This window comes from Girardinichthys multiradiatus, chromosome 7 (genome assembly GCF_021462225.1).
Source record: "Girardinichthys multiradiatus isolate DD_20200921_A chromosome 7, DD_fGirMul_XY1, whole genome shotgun sequence".
Classification (NCBI taxonomy): domain Eukaryota; kingdom Metazoa; phylum Chordata; class Actinopteri; order Cyprinodontiformes; family Goodeidae; genus Girardinichthys; species Girardinichthys multiradiatus.
Genome location: NC_061800.1, coordinates 9,537,870 through 9,554,238, shown reverse-complemented (window position 1 = coordinate 9,554,238; position 16,369 = coordinate 9,537,870). Strand labels below are relative to the sequence as shown.

The 16,369-nt window shown below is 39.9% G+C and overlaps 1 protein-coding gene across 1 annotated transcript in view; it reads right to left on the bottom strand.

Annotated features, from left to right (window-relative positions):
• Positions 1 to 16,369, bottom strand: part of lrch1 (leucine-rich repeats and calponin homology (CH) domain containing 1) — a 73,156-nt gene that overhangs the window by 45,176 nt on the left and 11,611 nt on the right. Inside the window, exons 5-12 of the mRNA XM_047370658.1 lie at positions 13,961 to 14,097; positions 10,913 to 11,043; positions 7,916 to 8,003; positions 7,355 to 7,460; positions 4,400 to 4,515; positions 2,771 to 2,841; positions 738 to 824; positions 368 to 445 (exon numbers count right to left, since the gene is read on the bottom strand). Of these exons, the coding sequence (XP_047226614.1) occupies positions 368 to 445; positions 738 to 824; positions 2,771 to 2,841; positions 4,400 to 4,515; positions 7,355 to 7,460; positions 7,916 to 8,003; positions 10,913 to 11,043; positions 13,961 to 14,097 (814 nt within the window). The remainder of the gene's footprint in view (positions 1 to 367; positions 446 to 737; positions 825 to 2,770; positions 2,842 to 4,399; positions 4,516 to 7,354; positions 7,461 to 7,915; positions 8,004 to 10,912; positions 11,044 to 13,960; positions 14,098 to 16,369) is intronic.

The window sequence follows — 16,369 nt, the reverse complement described above, 5'->3', positions numbered from 1 at the left end:
TTGGATTTAAATATGGCTGCCAAATGAACACATTTCCACCTATAACTACTACTGTGTAGTTATTATGGGGGCCTATGAATATATTTTTAGTGTCGCAGTATTGGTAGAAACTGTGCTGTGGTAAATATCTAAACTGTTCAAGGTCATCATCATTTTAATTGGTACTGTGGTGTTGTCTACACTGTTTGAAGCGTATAAAAACATACAGAATATTCTCAGTCAAAATATATTTAAACTAATAATGCTAGAAAAATGGAGAAAATGTGTAATAGACAAAAAACAGTGATCATTCTTTCCTAAATCTTTTAAAATGTAACATCCAGCTTTCCGAGACTGATATTTATAGTATAGAGACACGGAAACTTACTTGAACGACTCTTCCACTGTGACCATCTCCACAGGGTACAGCTGGACTTCAGACAGGTCATCCTGCTCTGTGCTCAGTCTGAAACATAAGGTTAAATAACTGATTGTTTTAACCCTGCTTATTGTAACTGTAGCTGTTTACAGAACCCCAACCGTTATCAAATTCTGTAAGGAGACTTTATCCTGTTTAACTCTATGGTTGAGCTCTGGATGCTTTGAAGTGAAATGGCTAAATTGTTAATTAAAAGATAACTGAGAATTATCCAATAGTTCTTCAATCTTTGTTAGTGATTAAGTTCAAGTGTTTGCATGCTACGTGCATGCCCCGTAGGGCAGTGTGATGCTGTGTTGTATTGCTCCGGTTGTCTCACCTGCTGGGGTTCTGCAGCAGCTCCACAGCCTCCTGCAGCTGGTTAATCATGTTAATGTGTAGCTGTGTGCCCCCAGAGACCTTTGACCTGGATACAAAAAATGCAAAATGAACATGCAGCTAAAAAACAGCAAACAGCAAGTGATAACTTGTTGCAATATTGTAGTGCAATAATGTTAATAGCATTCTAAGGTCTACAGAAAAGACCAGCTGTCCAGAGATTATCAGAAAAGACAAACTAGAAATGGCCTGTACTTGTATAGTGCTTTATCAAGTCCCCAGAGACCCCCAAGCGCTTCACACTACAATCAGTCATCCACCCATTCATACACACACATTCACACACTGGCATTAGTGAGCTACATTGTAGCCACAGCTGCCCTGGGCCACACTTACAGAAGTGAGGGTTCCATACAAAGGCGCCACCGAGCCCTCTGACCACCATCACTAGGCAAGGTGGGTGAAGTGTCTTGCCCAAGGACACAACAGCTGAGACAGACATGGCAGGGGCTCGAACTGGCAACCCACCGGTTACAAAACAAGTCCCTGCCACCACCGCCACAGTTGCCCCCTTATGTGGTTAATTAGAAACGGATGCCCCAGCAAAATCAGCCCATTACAACATGTTTAATCCACCCTAGTCTTTACAATCCATCTAATGTCGACATTGCATGTTCAAGTAGCTTGGCAGCTTTTCTTGTCAAATGGTGCACCTTCAACTGCACAAGGTTGGTCTGCATGAAAGGCATGCAAAGAAACATCTATGAACATCCTGGACATATGTATTTACAGCAAAAGTGGGCAATTCTACCTTCTTGTATTACATACAGTGGTGAGAACAAGTATTTGATACACTGCAGATTTTGCAGATTTTCCCACTGGCAAAGCATGTAGAAGTCTTTAATTTTTATCATAGGTACTCTTCAACTGTGAGTGACGAAATCTAAAACATCCAGAAAATCACACTGTGTGATTTTTAAGTAATTAATTTGCAATTTATTGCATGACATAAGTATTTGATCACCTAACAACCAGCAAGAATAGCAGCTCTCACAGGCCTGTTAGTTCTTCTTTAAGAATCCCTCCTGTTCTCCACTCATCACCTGTATTAACTGGACCCGTTTGAACTCGTTATCTGTATAAAAGACACCAGTCCACACACTCAAACAAACAAACTCCAACCTCTCCACAACGGCCAAGACCAGGAAGCTGTGTAAAAACATTAGGGATAAAATAATAGATCTGCACAAGGCTGGGATGGACTACAGGAAAATAGTCGAGCAGCTTGGTGAGAAGGTAACAACTATTGGAGCAATTATGAGTAAATGGAAGAAGTTCAAGATGACGGTCCATCTCCCTCGGTCTGGAGCTCCATGCAGGATCTCACCTCGTGGGGCATCAATGATCATGAAGAAGGTGAGGGATCAACCCAGAACTACATAACATTAAACAACATCACAGGATCTAAAGCATGTAGGGCAGCATTGACATGTGACGCATGGACACTCATTGCCACGGAATCTCAGAATAATCTTATTAGAATAATAAGGAGCCCAATGAAAAGTCGTCATGATGCATCAATAAGAGACTTATGATCATATTATAGACTTTTAAATTGTGATCAAATCAAATTACAAAGAGCACAAAGATTCCCACCCCTGTGTGTCTAACACCAAACCTGCTAATTCCTACAATTTGATTCTAGGGTACACAGAAAAATAGAAAAAACTATCTAGAACACTTTTCAGTTATACTGCATAAAGAGAAACTTGGATCAGCTAAACAAAAACCAGCATTCAAAAAATAGGCTGCAGGTCTCTGATTAGTGCATCTCTAATATTTAGTGTTTTCAGCAAGAGGGCAATTTGAAGGTCTAAAATTTTATTTCTCTAAAATATATAAATTCTATGAAAAGGTTCTATGAAAGATCCAAATGGACCAAAAACACTGCAAACTACCTGTTAAAATGACAACATCCACAAGCTCTGTGGAACAGAAGAAATAAAACAGCAGAAGCTCCACTGAAGAACTCACGTTTGTTCTGTCTGCCAGTGGGAGTCTTCCTCTATCCTGAGGGGCTCTTCGAACTCTGCTGCCGTTCGACCCTGAGTACATAAACAGAGATTAGCACCAGCTGCACCCGTCACATGACACGCAACCTCCATCAGACATTGGCCAGAATGCAGAGATCTTTGCACCATCTCGACTGTACAATAAGCCGTCTGTGACAGAGTGCTTCTTTTCTTCTTCTGATGCTTGATTGACTGGAGCTATTAATGGCAAGGACTAGGACAACTGGGAGGAGTTTTAATAACATTTATACCAAGACGATCAACTATAAACATACTAAAACTAAATATGCTGATGCAATGAAGAGATATAAAGACATTGTTGCTGTCATGATTATTTCATTCTGCGGACTGCAGTGTGGTTCTGAACCTTGAAAGTTTTTTAATACCCAATGTCCCAGACTGTCTCACCCCAAACGTCCAACTAAAAGCCCACTCATAATTGACTCCAGTAGGGGTGCATTCATAAAGGACAGTCTGAGCAGTGGTGCTAAAAAAAATAAACTATCAGGACTAAATGACACCATTAAGAAGCTGCTGATTCTAATAAAGAGTTAAATGTCGTTGATTCCATTTGTATCAAAATGGCAAAATGAATACATATTGTTTCCTCCATTTTAAACCCCTAAACCAACTCCATGGAAACTGAGAAAGGTAAACCTTTGAGTACACTAATGTCACCTAAGCATCCATCATTGCTCTTACTAAAGCTTTTAATTTGTGGGAAAGCTAATTAATCTGACCGTGTGCCAAGCTTGTGTCAAACCTAGAATGTGTGTGTGTCTGCACTACTGTGCTGTTTTTTGACCTTTACATAAAGACATTTAGGTAATGTCTTTTTGAAAAGCACTATAGGGTAATACCTACTGGTACCCCAGGTATTGATGGGTTTAAGCCTTTAAAGAAATTTGGTGTTTCTTGAAGCAGCATAATCTCAAACTAAATACTTTGCTAAGTTTGTCAAATAGTGAGCCCAGTAGATCCCCCACAATACTCTTCACTAAGTCTGGTGGCCAGATGAACATGGGTCCTACCCAGCCTTTCTTGGCATGACTTCAGTCGTTTCAAACCTTTGGATTACTCCTCTCACTGTAGACAAGTGCATGGACAGATGGGAAATTTATTTTTCTTCTAGGCATCAGATCATTATCTGCTTTACCTTAAAGGCATGTTATCTTGTCTTTCCCATTTGAAGAACAGCTTAGAGAAATTGGCCTCTGTGTCACATCATATTTATACCCCAGGAAAACAGGAAGTCAGGGATTACTAATTAAAAGTTCCCCGACACTCTGATCAGTTTAAAAAGTAAAATATACATAAAAAGATTGTTTTCCCACTCAATAAATGCACTTAAATTAAAAGGTTGAATCTTATAAAGTTCTCCGGTGTGATGTCATGCTGTTGCAATAAAAGTTTAATTTATTTTGAGGTACAGCTTCCTCCACGTCTTGTAAAGTAAAGCAATCAGTCAACATGTCAACTTTACATAGCTGCCAGCATCATTGATGGAGCGCGGACATTTACTGCATCCCGCTCTGGAGAACATGGAGTAAAACACAGAAAGAACAAGCAGGTCTGCAGTGGGAGGCCTTGCCTTGATGTAGTTGATGAAGCGAGTGCTGAGAGTCGAGTCTCTGTAACTCAACGGGTCATTCAGGGCTTCTGTAGGACTCCCCTCTATCAGGCGCACCGAGTCGGAGTTTGGGTCGGCTGCAATGAAATAAATGAAACCTGTCAGCGTTCTGAACCAACAGGTTTATGTTTCATACAAGGTTTAGAAGATAATTATATTCTGAGAGTAAAGCAGGGAAATACCAATTTGGTTTATTTGTTGACTTTAATAGCAGCCAGAGAGTGAGCTGAATGAGACATATAAAGATGGTTTTGACTAATCAGAAACACTCATATTTGTACCAAATGTAGAGCTATAAAGAGCTTAGCAGAACTATTCATTCCCCTTAAATCTTTTCAAGTGTTGTCATTTAACAATCACAAGTGTTCATGTATTTTCCTGGGATTTTATGTGACTGCCTAACAGAGTAGTGTTGTTGAATTGAAGAAAAAATAATGAGAAAAATCTGAAAACTCACACATTCTCAATTTGATTTAGGTCTGGACTAGGCCATTCTAATATATGAATATGCTTTGATTGAACTCAGTGCATTGTAGCTCTGGTTGTGTGTTTAGAGTTCTTGTCCTGCTGGAAGGTAAACCTCTGCCCTAGTTTCAGGTTCCCTTGCAGGGATGTCCTGTATTCATCTCCATCCATCATCCCATCGAATCTGACCTGCTTCCCTGCCCTTGCTGAAGAAAAGTATCCCCATAGCATGATGCAGCTACCAGCACATTTTGCCACAGGGTATGGTGTGTTCAGGGTGAGGTGCAGTGTTCATTTTCTTATACTTATAGCATTTTGCATATTGGCCAGTAAATTAAATTTTAGTCTCCTCTAAATCAGAACTGGTCCAGAATTGGTCCGTCACATAAACCCCAATAAAATACACTGATGATTGTGGCTGTAACAAGACAAAATATGGAAATGTATAAGGGTATATACTTTTGGAAGGCACAATAACAACAAAAAAGAAATATAATACAAAACATCTGTAACTAATCATGTCTTTAGATTGAAAATGTAATTGAATCCAGTCCAATTAGGACTATGATTCTATAAAGCACTGTTAGCAAACTGTTATATATAAATTAACCAGAGAGCCCAGTTCTTACTCACGTCAGCTCAGGAAATGTGACACTCCATCAGCTTAACCTAATTAAGGCTGATTGAAGTCTATTTAAACTGAGTGTCCAGGGAGCTGCGGCTGTTCTCGATTAAAACTCCCAGCCCAGATCTTGATGTCGAGCTCCACATCCTGCGAGAATTGTACCTACAATGTGAGCAACACACGCCTATTCTACCAGTTGGACACCTGCTGGGGTCAGCCCAGGCAAGAAACGGATCATCTTTCTGTGATCTCTCACGAATCAAACATCTCATTGACACTGACCTGTATGTGTCTCACTGAAGCTCTAAACACACACAAAAAACACTGTAACTCATACAGAAGACGAGGTCGGCACCAAATCTTTGGTGATGTAGAGACTGCACTTTCTGAGGGCCCCTATCAGCACGCTTACTAGATTCTACAGAGTTGAGTCTTCGGATGTACTGCAGCTTAGTGTGGTAGTCCAGATGCAATAAAACAGACATAAAGTGATAAAGATAAAGTTCATCCTCTGACACATTTGTTTGTTAATAATCCTGCTGTCATTAAGACAAACAGTAGCTTTCATCAAACCTCAACAATTTTGATGGCAAGATTTTGCTCAGGATCACTCTGTGATAAACACCCTGTTGAGGATGCTGGAGATACTTTGCTGTATCAGGACTTGGCCTACTTGTCATAATTACTGGAACCATGAATTCTGCTAGAATCCACCAGAAAATTCTAAAGAATAGTGTCTGACCCATAACCCAAGCACGCTTGAGTTATGCAGCAGAAAATTGATCCAAAGCACAGCAAGTCAACCCCTGAATGGCTCAAAAATAAGGTTTTGGATAGGCCTACTCAAAATCTGGATTTAAATCCAACCCAGATTTTGTGGTATGACCTTAAACAGCGGGTTCTTGCTTGAAAACCCACTAAAGTGCCTGAATTAAAGGGAACATGTCAAGCAAAATACATTTTGCTGTGTACTTGGAGTCTGTAGGAGTGCAGAAAAAGTTGAATTTAGTCTCTCCAGGTGTTGCTGAGACACCTTTATATTCTGATTAGGCCATGTTTTTCAGTCAGTTCAGTTTTCATCTGTTATGTTTTTCCAACTGTTACGTCACAGTGTTTGCTAAATACGATCACGGACTTCTGGCTGATCAGTTTTGTCTATCCGCCATACTTATGTCCCTCTGCGATGTTGTGGTCCAAGCTCAAGTCTGCCTACACTGAAAGAGGATACGTTCTGCTCGGTTGTTGGGTGTATTAACCCAAACAATTCGTTACGCCGTCCCCCAGCATCAGAAACTCTTCTAAACAATGCTAAACAATTTAACATGGTTTTTGCTATTTTTGTCTTGTTTCTGCGGCACTAGATAATTGTTATCAAACTACAAAAATGGCCAAACACACCCCACCCCACAGTATTTAAAGAGACGGCACCAAAACGAGTTGCTCTCAGACGCACCTCCGGATAGGGGTGAAAGAGGAGCCTGTGGAGTTACAATAACAAGGAGTTCAGACCAAAGCTTTGCAGTTCCACTTTATATAGACCTCCACTTAATGATTTAAGTGTTAAAAGGAAGGACTTAAAAGCATATGTCTCTGCAAACTATGGCTTTAGCTAAAGGATGCAAACAGGCATCAGGAAACTGTCCTGCTGGGACTTTATTTCAGGTTCAGTTGATTCACTTTAATTAATGGTAGGTGTGAAGACAAGAAGACAGGATGCTGAAATCTAAGGGTGTGAACACTTATGCATCCATTATGTTTAAGGTCCTTGTGTTTGTTGGTGTAACCCCTTCAGAAGTGCTTTCTACCATTACTGCTGTGCTTCCTACCTGTCAGAGAGCTGATGTGTTCGCTGGAGTCATCTTTGCTGATTCCCTCTTCCTCTGTAATGTTGCTCATCGGAACATTGAGACTCAGACTGTCTTCATCTGAAGGCTGCAGAAAACAAAACCCGCAATAAATATTTTGTCATGTATGACAACATACAATTTTCAGTTTTTTGATTATTATTATTATTTTTTGGCTTAATATTTGCATAAATGCATTGGACCCTGGCATTATCAAACATTTTAGTAAATAAAAATGTAATTTCTCAGTTATTAAAAATAAGTATCTCAAGATTATTATAACACCCTGAAGCTATAAACAATTTCTGAATGAAAGTTTATACATTGTGATGCTAAAACTGAGGTAATAAATGTTTTCATAAATGTTTCAACTAGAAAGCAAGAATAGGTGCCACATACAAAAAGTGGAAGCATCAGACTAAATTCTCAGCCTATCAAAGAGCACAGCATGACCAGAAGGTACAGATTGATTAAACCAAAAGTCCAGACAAATATAAGCATCCAGTCGCAGAGACACTCAGCACACAAACACATATTAAATACCTCGGTCGCAGACAGACGCTTGTCTCCGTTGTCGCTGCCGACTCCTGAGTCGCTGTCCTGCTTCTTCTGCTGCTCCATGTCCTCCACACTGCAGACAAATTACACAGGTTACACAGCTCACACACACGCACCCACCCACCCAACACAGGAGCGTGTGTGCGACTGAGTGAAGCGACACATTGAAACCGAGGGAGATACAACCTCCCCCTCTCTCTTTTCTTCCTGTCTCCCATTCAGGATTTTTTTCACACAGCTTATGAAACAAGAGGATAAACAGTTGAATTGTCCCTTATATTTTATCTCTAGGGTGTAATAATACATTCAGCTCCCAAGATAAAACAATGCAGGATATCAGCCTCATGAGACACAATGAGATTTTAGTAATATTTTTGTTTTTATATAAATTAAAGGTTATAGTTTCAAAGTTAGAGGTTTCATAACCTACAAACTGTGTCTTAAAGGTTCTGGAATCACTGAAACATTGATTTTACATGGATAGGTTTGCATAGTTGACATTTTATGGTTTTTACAATTGTTTTTCCTAATGCAAGAACACACTGAAAATACAGTGGATAACTCCCAACTAGAGCTGATTAAATGCAGTCCATATTCCTTTAAATACACTGAAGTAGAAAAAGCTGATCCAAAAGCAGATGCTGTGTTTAGCGTCCATAGCAACTAATTGTTAGCAGTATTCTAACAGTGTTTATTTTTATTTTTTCTACCAAATTCTGCTTCTAAATATACTTAAAGGTGCTGGAGCCGTGTTGTCAGCTAGCCTGACAAAAAGTCTTTTTCAGCCTAATCTGTCAACACAACACGGCAACTCGAGAACTACTTCCTTTCTTTTCTCAAAATAAGAGTATCTATCATACCCATATCAAACGCTCATATTAACAGTGTGCATGGTGGCGAGTCCAACTTGTAGCAGGTATTGCTCAGCTCCTTTCCTGCCTGTAAGATGAAGTTCCATGTCCCAAAAGCCAAGTTCTACTGATGAGATTTTGAACTCACTGGCCTCCACCCCTACCTGCAACCCACACCTAGCTGTTCCTCCCCGCAGGTGGTGGGCCCACATGGAGCCGGTTTTCTGATTTATTTTGGGCTGAACCCAGCTGAACTCCGGGAGCCAAGGCTCGGCCTCCATTGTTGTGGTCTACAATTAATCAAAATTATTGAGCCACTCTTAGTCTGACCCTTTCCCTGAAGTCAATATGCTGTGGGAGACACTACCAGGAGCTGTAGCTCTGGACAACAAGGTCAAACAGGATCATGGGGTAGCGTGACAATTCCTCATTCTACAAATTAGTTAATTTTCTTTGTTCTGGAACCAGACTCCCAAAAGTTGGAAAAAGTTAACATTCTGAACTAATATTGTTTTTTTATGTTTCTGAATAAATAGCACAAATGGATTAAAATACAGTATGTACTGAAATAAAACTGTCCTCAGTCAGTGGTCTTGCCTAAATCCCAACTAATTTCATAATTTCATTATGGTACAATTACTGCCAGACAAACACTGCCTGGCCAAAAAAAAAGTTGCCACCTGGATTTAACTAAGCAAATAGATACGAGCCTCCCATTGGATAATTACTGCATGGGCGATTATGTTCCGGCTGGCAACAAGTATTTAACCCCAACTGGTGCAATGACTTGCTTCTCATTTCTTAAACAACCATGTTAAAAGACATCCCATAGTTGTGTAAAAGATGTCAGTCTGTTTCAGAAGGGTCAAATCATTGGCATGCATCAAGCAGAGAAAACATCTAAGGACATTGCAGAAACTACCAAAATTGGGTTAAGAACTGTCCAATGCATTATTAAAAACTGGAAGGATAGTGGGGACCTATCGTCTTTGAGGAAGAAATGTGCTGGAAAAATTTATTGAATGATTGTGATTGGCGATCACTTAAACATTTGGTGAAATCAAATTGAAGAAAAACAACAGTAGAACTCCAGGCTATGTTTAATAGTGAAAATAAGAGCATTTCCACATGCACAATGCGAAGGGATCTCAAGGGATTGGGGACTGAACAGCTGAGTAGCCTTAAGAAAACCACTAATCAGTGAGGCTAACTGGGAAAAAAGGCATCAATTTGCTAAGGAGCATAAAGATGGCACTCTGGAGCAATGGAAGAAGATCATATGGTCTGATGAGTCCAGATTTACCCTGTTCCAGAGTGATGGGTGCATCAGGGTAAGAAGAGAGGCAGGTGAAGTGATGTACCCATCGAGCCCAGTGCCTACTGTACAAGCCTGTGGGTACAGTGCTATGATCTGGGGTTGCTGCAGTTGATCAGGTCTGGGTTCAGCAACAGTATGTGTTCAAAGAATGAGGTCAGCTGACTACATGAATATACTGAATGACCAGGTTATTCCATCAATGGATATTTTAAGTCCCTGATGGCACGGGCATATTCGAAGATGACAATGCCAGGATTCAACGGGCTAGAATAGTGAAAGTGGTTCAGGGAGCATGACACATCATTCTCACACATGGATTGGCCACCACAGAGTCCAGACCTTAACCCCATTGAGAATCTTTGGGATGTGCTGGAGAAGGCTTTGCCCAGCGGTCAGACTCTACCATCATCAATGCAAGATCTTGGTGAAAGATGAATGCAACACTGGGAGGAAAAACATCTTGTGACATTGTAGAAGCTTATCGAAACAATGCCACAGCGAATATGTGCCGTAATCACAGCTTAAAGGCCTTCCAATGTAATATTAGAGTGTATGACTTTTTTTTTTTGGCCAGGCAGTGTAATATGTATGTTTAAAGTTTTGTTTCTCTCCAAGTATGACTAATCATGGCTCAATAAGACAGAAACTCATTCTTCTAAACCTAATTTCCACTGTGGACAAACCATCAAGACACATGAATACCACTGGAAATTAGGTTTAGAAAAATAACTGTAGATCCACACAGCAAAAAAAAAAGGGGGAAACCACTTTCCAACTGTGTGATACAGTACAAATATTCCCATGGCAATTTACCTGCCAGTGGAGGGACGTGTGAAACTGAGTCGCTCCATGACAGGGAGGTACAGAGAGTCGGGCATCTTCTCACTGCGACACGCCTCGATGCTCAGATACTTGAATATGTGGACTTTACCCTTGATGCAGATCTGAAGAAAAAAAGAAGAGACACTCTGATCAGAATGAGGTGAAGGAGAACCTTTTACAGCCGATGCTTATTTATGCTTCAGTTAAATTCTACATTCCTTCATTCCTTAACCTGTCCCTGTGGGACTTTAGAGCAATTTCCACCTGAAATGACATAACCAAAATAGCTCCACTGTTATAAAGTCTACATGCAAACTTTTAATACCTGTGTAAAGATAAAACATAAAAGAATATTTTTAAAGTGGAACCTCTATTGTAACTGTTACTATGTCTGATTTATTTATCGGTGTTTGGACGACTTTTAGAGCCGGCAAAAAACAAGCATCCCCCGACTCATCCCCCAGGCTTAGCAGGTTAATGCTCTGTAAGATTAATATCAGATCCATTGTTTTCCCTCATCTGATATCTGTAACGAACCTTTATTCAACCACAGATCTTTTGTGTTGTTTATCACTGCTGTTGTGTTTCTTACTCTGGTTTCCTTTACAGACCTCTGCTAGAAATCTAGCAGACCAGACAGTCAACACATCTAGAGGACCCCTACTTAATCTGGACAAATAGTCTACGTTTGTACAAAAAGACACTTCACCAAGCTAGAACAGCTTATTTCTCATCATTAATAGAAGAGAACAAGGATAATCCTAGGTTTCTCTTTAGTACAGTTGCTAAACTTACACAGTCATAGCTCTGTTGAGTCATCCATTCCCTTAGCTCTTAGCAGTCATGATTTTATGGGATTTTTTAAAAATAAAACTGATTCTATTCAAAATAAAATTATCTCCATACTCCTGTACATGATTACTTCATCCTCAGTAAGTGAGACAACATTGGAAGTAACTGTAGAACCTGATCTGTGTTTGGACTGTTTTGATCCTGTGGAGCTTCCTGAGTTATCAGAAATATTAGCTTCATCTAAACCTTCAACTTGTATGTTAGACCCAATCCCAACCAAAATTATTTAAGGAAGTTTTACCTCTGATTACCAGCCCCATTTTAGATGATTAATCTATCCTTAGTAAATGGATATGTACCACATGCTTTTAAGGTAGCTGTAATTAAACCTTTACTTAAGAAACCTTCACTTGATCGAGATGATTTACTAAATTACAGACCTATTTCCAATTTTCTGTTTTCATCTAAAATTATCGAGAAAATAGTTGCTAATCAAATGTGTGAACATTTACACAGCAATGACCCATTTGAAGAGTTTCAGTCAGGCTTCAGAGCTCATCATAGCACTGAAACAGCTCTGCTGAATGTCACTAATGATATTCTTATGGCCTCAGATAATGGACTTGTGTCTGTACTGGTTCTGTTAGATCTCAGTGCTGCATTTGATACAGTCGATTACAATATTCTCTTAGAAAGGCTGGAATATGCTGTAGGGATCAGGGGAACAGCGCTAGGCTGGTTTAAATCTTATTTGTCCGATAGACAGTTTGTTCATGTAAATGATAAATCATCTTCTAACTCAAGGGTTTGCCAAATTAGAAATATCCCGTCTAGAAGTGACTCTACATTTGGTATTTCAAGGCTGCACTATCATATTTTTTTACAATCAGGAAGTCCACAATGTGCAGTAAAAATCAGTCAACTTCTTGTTAAATCCAGAATAAAATTTAAACGTCTCCTTCTCACATAATAAAGCCCTTAATAATCTAGCTCCATCATACATCAGAGATCTGATTGTTCTGTAGATTCCTAACAGAGCACTTCGTTCTCAGACTGGAGGTTTACTGGTGGTTCCTAGAGTCTCTAGAAGTACAATGGGAGGCAGATTCTTTAGTTATCAGGCTCCTCTCCTGTGGAACCAGCTCCCAGTTTTAGTCCGTGAGGCAGACACCCTGTCTACTGTTAAGGGTACTCTTAAAACTTTCCTTTTTGATAAAGCTTATAGTTAGAGTGGCTTAGGTTATCCTGAGCTATCTCTGTATTTATGCTGCTATAGGCTTAGGCTGCTGGATGACATAATGACCACTTCCACTCTCTCTGCTACATTATCATACTACTCTCCAATTTTGGGTTATTTGCTGTTATTTCAGTTTTCAAGTTCATGTTCTCACTCTTTTTTTCTCTGCATAGAAGCAACATCTTACCTCTGTGTTTAGCTGGGACACCTTCCTGAAGGGGGTCATTGGCCAAACTGCTGCTACCAACACCTTAATGCTCTCTTTCTATAGATGATACACTTGGCCCAGTCTTTCAGTGTTTAACCCTGTCTCTCTCCTAGACAAAGCAAATGAAGGAACTATTGCTGCAACTAACTCTGTAAGGTACTCAGTTTCTCATGGGATAGATCTCATTATTGGCTTGTATGGTTAGCTGTGTTTCTCATGTAGATGAAGACACTAAACGAGGTACTACTGCCAATAACTCTACTTTTTAAACAAACTACTCCTGGATCAGTGTTTCTGTGTGTTTTGTCTTCTCTGTCTTCTCAAACTCTCAACTGGATGCAATCACCTGGGTTTCCTTATATAGAAAACGTTTACCTATTGGCATAATGAACTGTGAAATTGACTGTATTAGTTTACAGCTAAGAACTTGAATGTATGACTTCTGTATGTATGATTGGATTGAACTCACTGTATATAAATTAGATATATTTTTTGTTTTTGTTTAGACCCTTGAGATGACATTCGTTGTGAATTAGCGGTATGTAATTAAACTAAACTAAATCGAACTCTGTTTTCCTCTCTCTCCTTGTAATTGTTATCTCTTAATAATTTTCGTAGGGTTATCCATATTTGCTACCCTTATCAGACCAGGTCTGTGATGCAATTAATCCAATAAATTTAACTGAGCAGTGTATGTAGCATATCTGCTACATACACTGCAAAGCAACCAGACCCGCAAGTTTGCCTTAGCTGCTAGGAAAAAGGTACCGTAAGGCCCTGTTGCACCAATTTGTGCATGTACCTGTGCAGGTGGACTCTGCAGTGGGTTGTTCTCTAACTGCAGCGACTGGAGCTGCCTCATTTTTCTGTAACACACTGGGATTGTGGACACCTTGTTACATGAGAAGTCAAACTTGACCAGTGGAAGGTCGGCCAGGTCTGCAAGAAGACAAAAACACAGAAATAAATGTTAAAGTTAGGGAACCTCCTTTGGGATCTGACACCTCTCCAGTGAGGGTTTCACAGAGAAGCATGGTTATTTCTATCTAGGTTAATTTCTCTCACAAGCCCTATTTGCAAAGGTACAAATCAAAACCATCAATTACTCCTGTGAAGGTTCCTGAATGAGAGTCTGATATAATATGCAGTTTTTAGGCTATCCACTGGGTCATTTAATAGAACCAATAAAACACCACATTTACTAAGGGCTAAAAATGTTTTGCTAACTTTTATCTCAAACCACCAACATGTTTCCCACCAGAGAGAACAAAATGCTATTGTTCATGTCAAAAGAGGCTTGTAATCACTGTAGCAGTGTCCCATTGCAGCTGTTTATCTGAACATTATTGCTCAATAAATTCAACACACCTGGAAAACCTGCTGCGAGTTGTGCTCGACTCGTGATAAGTTTTAGAAAAAAAAATTAAATTACTCCTGTGAAGGAAACCAGCTATGCTGTCGTGAAAAGTATTCATATCCTTGTAACCTAGACAGACTAAAACAAAAGGAGTTTAAAGCACGGTTAGGTTATAAAACAATTTCCCAAGATTTGAGCATCTAACAATAGAAAAAGTATGGTACAACTGAAGAGCAACAAAGACATGCCTGACCACCTAAACACTCAGGCCAGGCAAGAGGAGCATTAATCAGAGAAGCAGCCAAGAGAACCATGGTAATTCTGGAGGAGCACCAAAGATCCACAGATCAGGTGGTAGAATTTTTCAACAAGACAACTACTAGTTGCAAAGGCCACAAATCTGTGCTATATGGAAAAGTGAAAAGAAGAAATCCATTGTTTGCCCATTCCTCAAAGCAAAACTGATCCAGCTCCTTAATGTTGGAGGGATTTTACTTGTGACAAGCAATCTTCATGTCTAACCACATATTCTCAATTGGATTGAGCTCTGGACATTGACTAGGCCATTCCAACACATTTAAATGTTTCCCCTTAAACCACTCGAGTGATGCTTTAGCATTATGCTGCGGGTCATTGTCCTGCTGGAAGGTGAACCTCCATCCTAGTCCCAAATCATAGCCAAACTGATGCAGGTTTTGCTCAAGAATATCTCCTTAGCACTATCCATCTTTCCCTCAAATCTAAGCAGTTTCCCAGTCCTTGATGCTAAGAAACCCTTACAGCATGACGCTGCAACCTCTTTGTTTTACTGTAGGGATGGTGTTCTTGAGTTGATGAGATGTGTTGGATTTGTGCCAGACATGGCATTTTCCTTGGGGTTTTCCTTGAAGTTATGTGAACGGATATTGTACCTCCTATTTCACATGAAACATGTGATTTCTCTTTGTCCAGTTTTCTCTGTCCTCCGTTCTTAGCCATGGGAGAGTAGACCCATGGCATCGGCATTGGAAGCGCCATCTAGTGGCTAGCTGTATCTTTACAACCAATTCTGTGGCACAGGGAAATGTTTATACATTTTTAAAATGTTTAAAAATGAATCTAAGAGCCGCCACGAGCGAGGGCCGCCAGTTGCCCATCCCTGTGGTAAAGACATACCCAAAAAAGCTTTTAGCTGTAACTGCATCAAAATATGGTTCTATCAATTATTGTCTCAGGGGGACCATTTTCCTTTAACTTTAGAACTATGCACTACTTTGTGTTGGTCTATTAAATAAGATCCCAATGAAATACATTGAACATTATGGTCTGATAAAGGGGTGTGAATACTTTGACAAGGCATCGTAAAGATGATCAAAGCTGCCAACATATTTACATGTCAAATACATCTAGTCAAGTTCACTTTATCACAACCACATGTGGGTGGTAATAATGTCAGCCAAGCAGCTATGATGGAGAGAGCAGAGACATCAGAAAAAAATCATTCTGGTAAAAATATCCCACAAATTATGGAATAAACACAATATAAACAATCATGTAGCTGTGAGGTCAGTCAGGAAAACCGTTGGACTGCATTTAAAATGGTTCAGTCAAGGACATGGTTACCGTCAGCAATGACAGCAGTGGAGATGATTCCACTGAGATCCACACACTGAGGTTCTTCCAGGTTTAGTGCCGCTAACCAAAACATTTTAGTGTCATGATGAAAAATCCAGCCTTGAGAAGGACTTTTCCAGAGCTTCTGCTGTTTGATCTTTAGATTGGAGTTTCACTCCCTGACATTATACTTTTGTCGTCCAGAGCTTGGCCGGGTCTTAAACAGTACCGGTGGTCTTATCTAATAGACTCTTCAGTGAC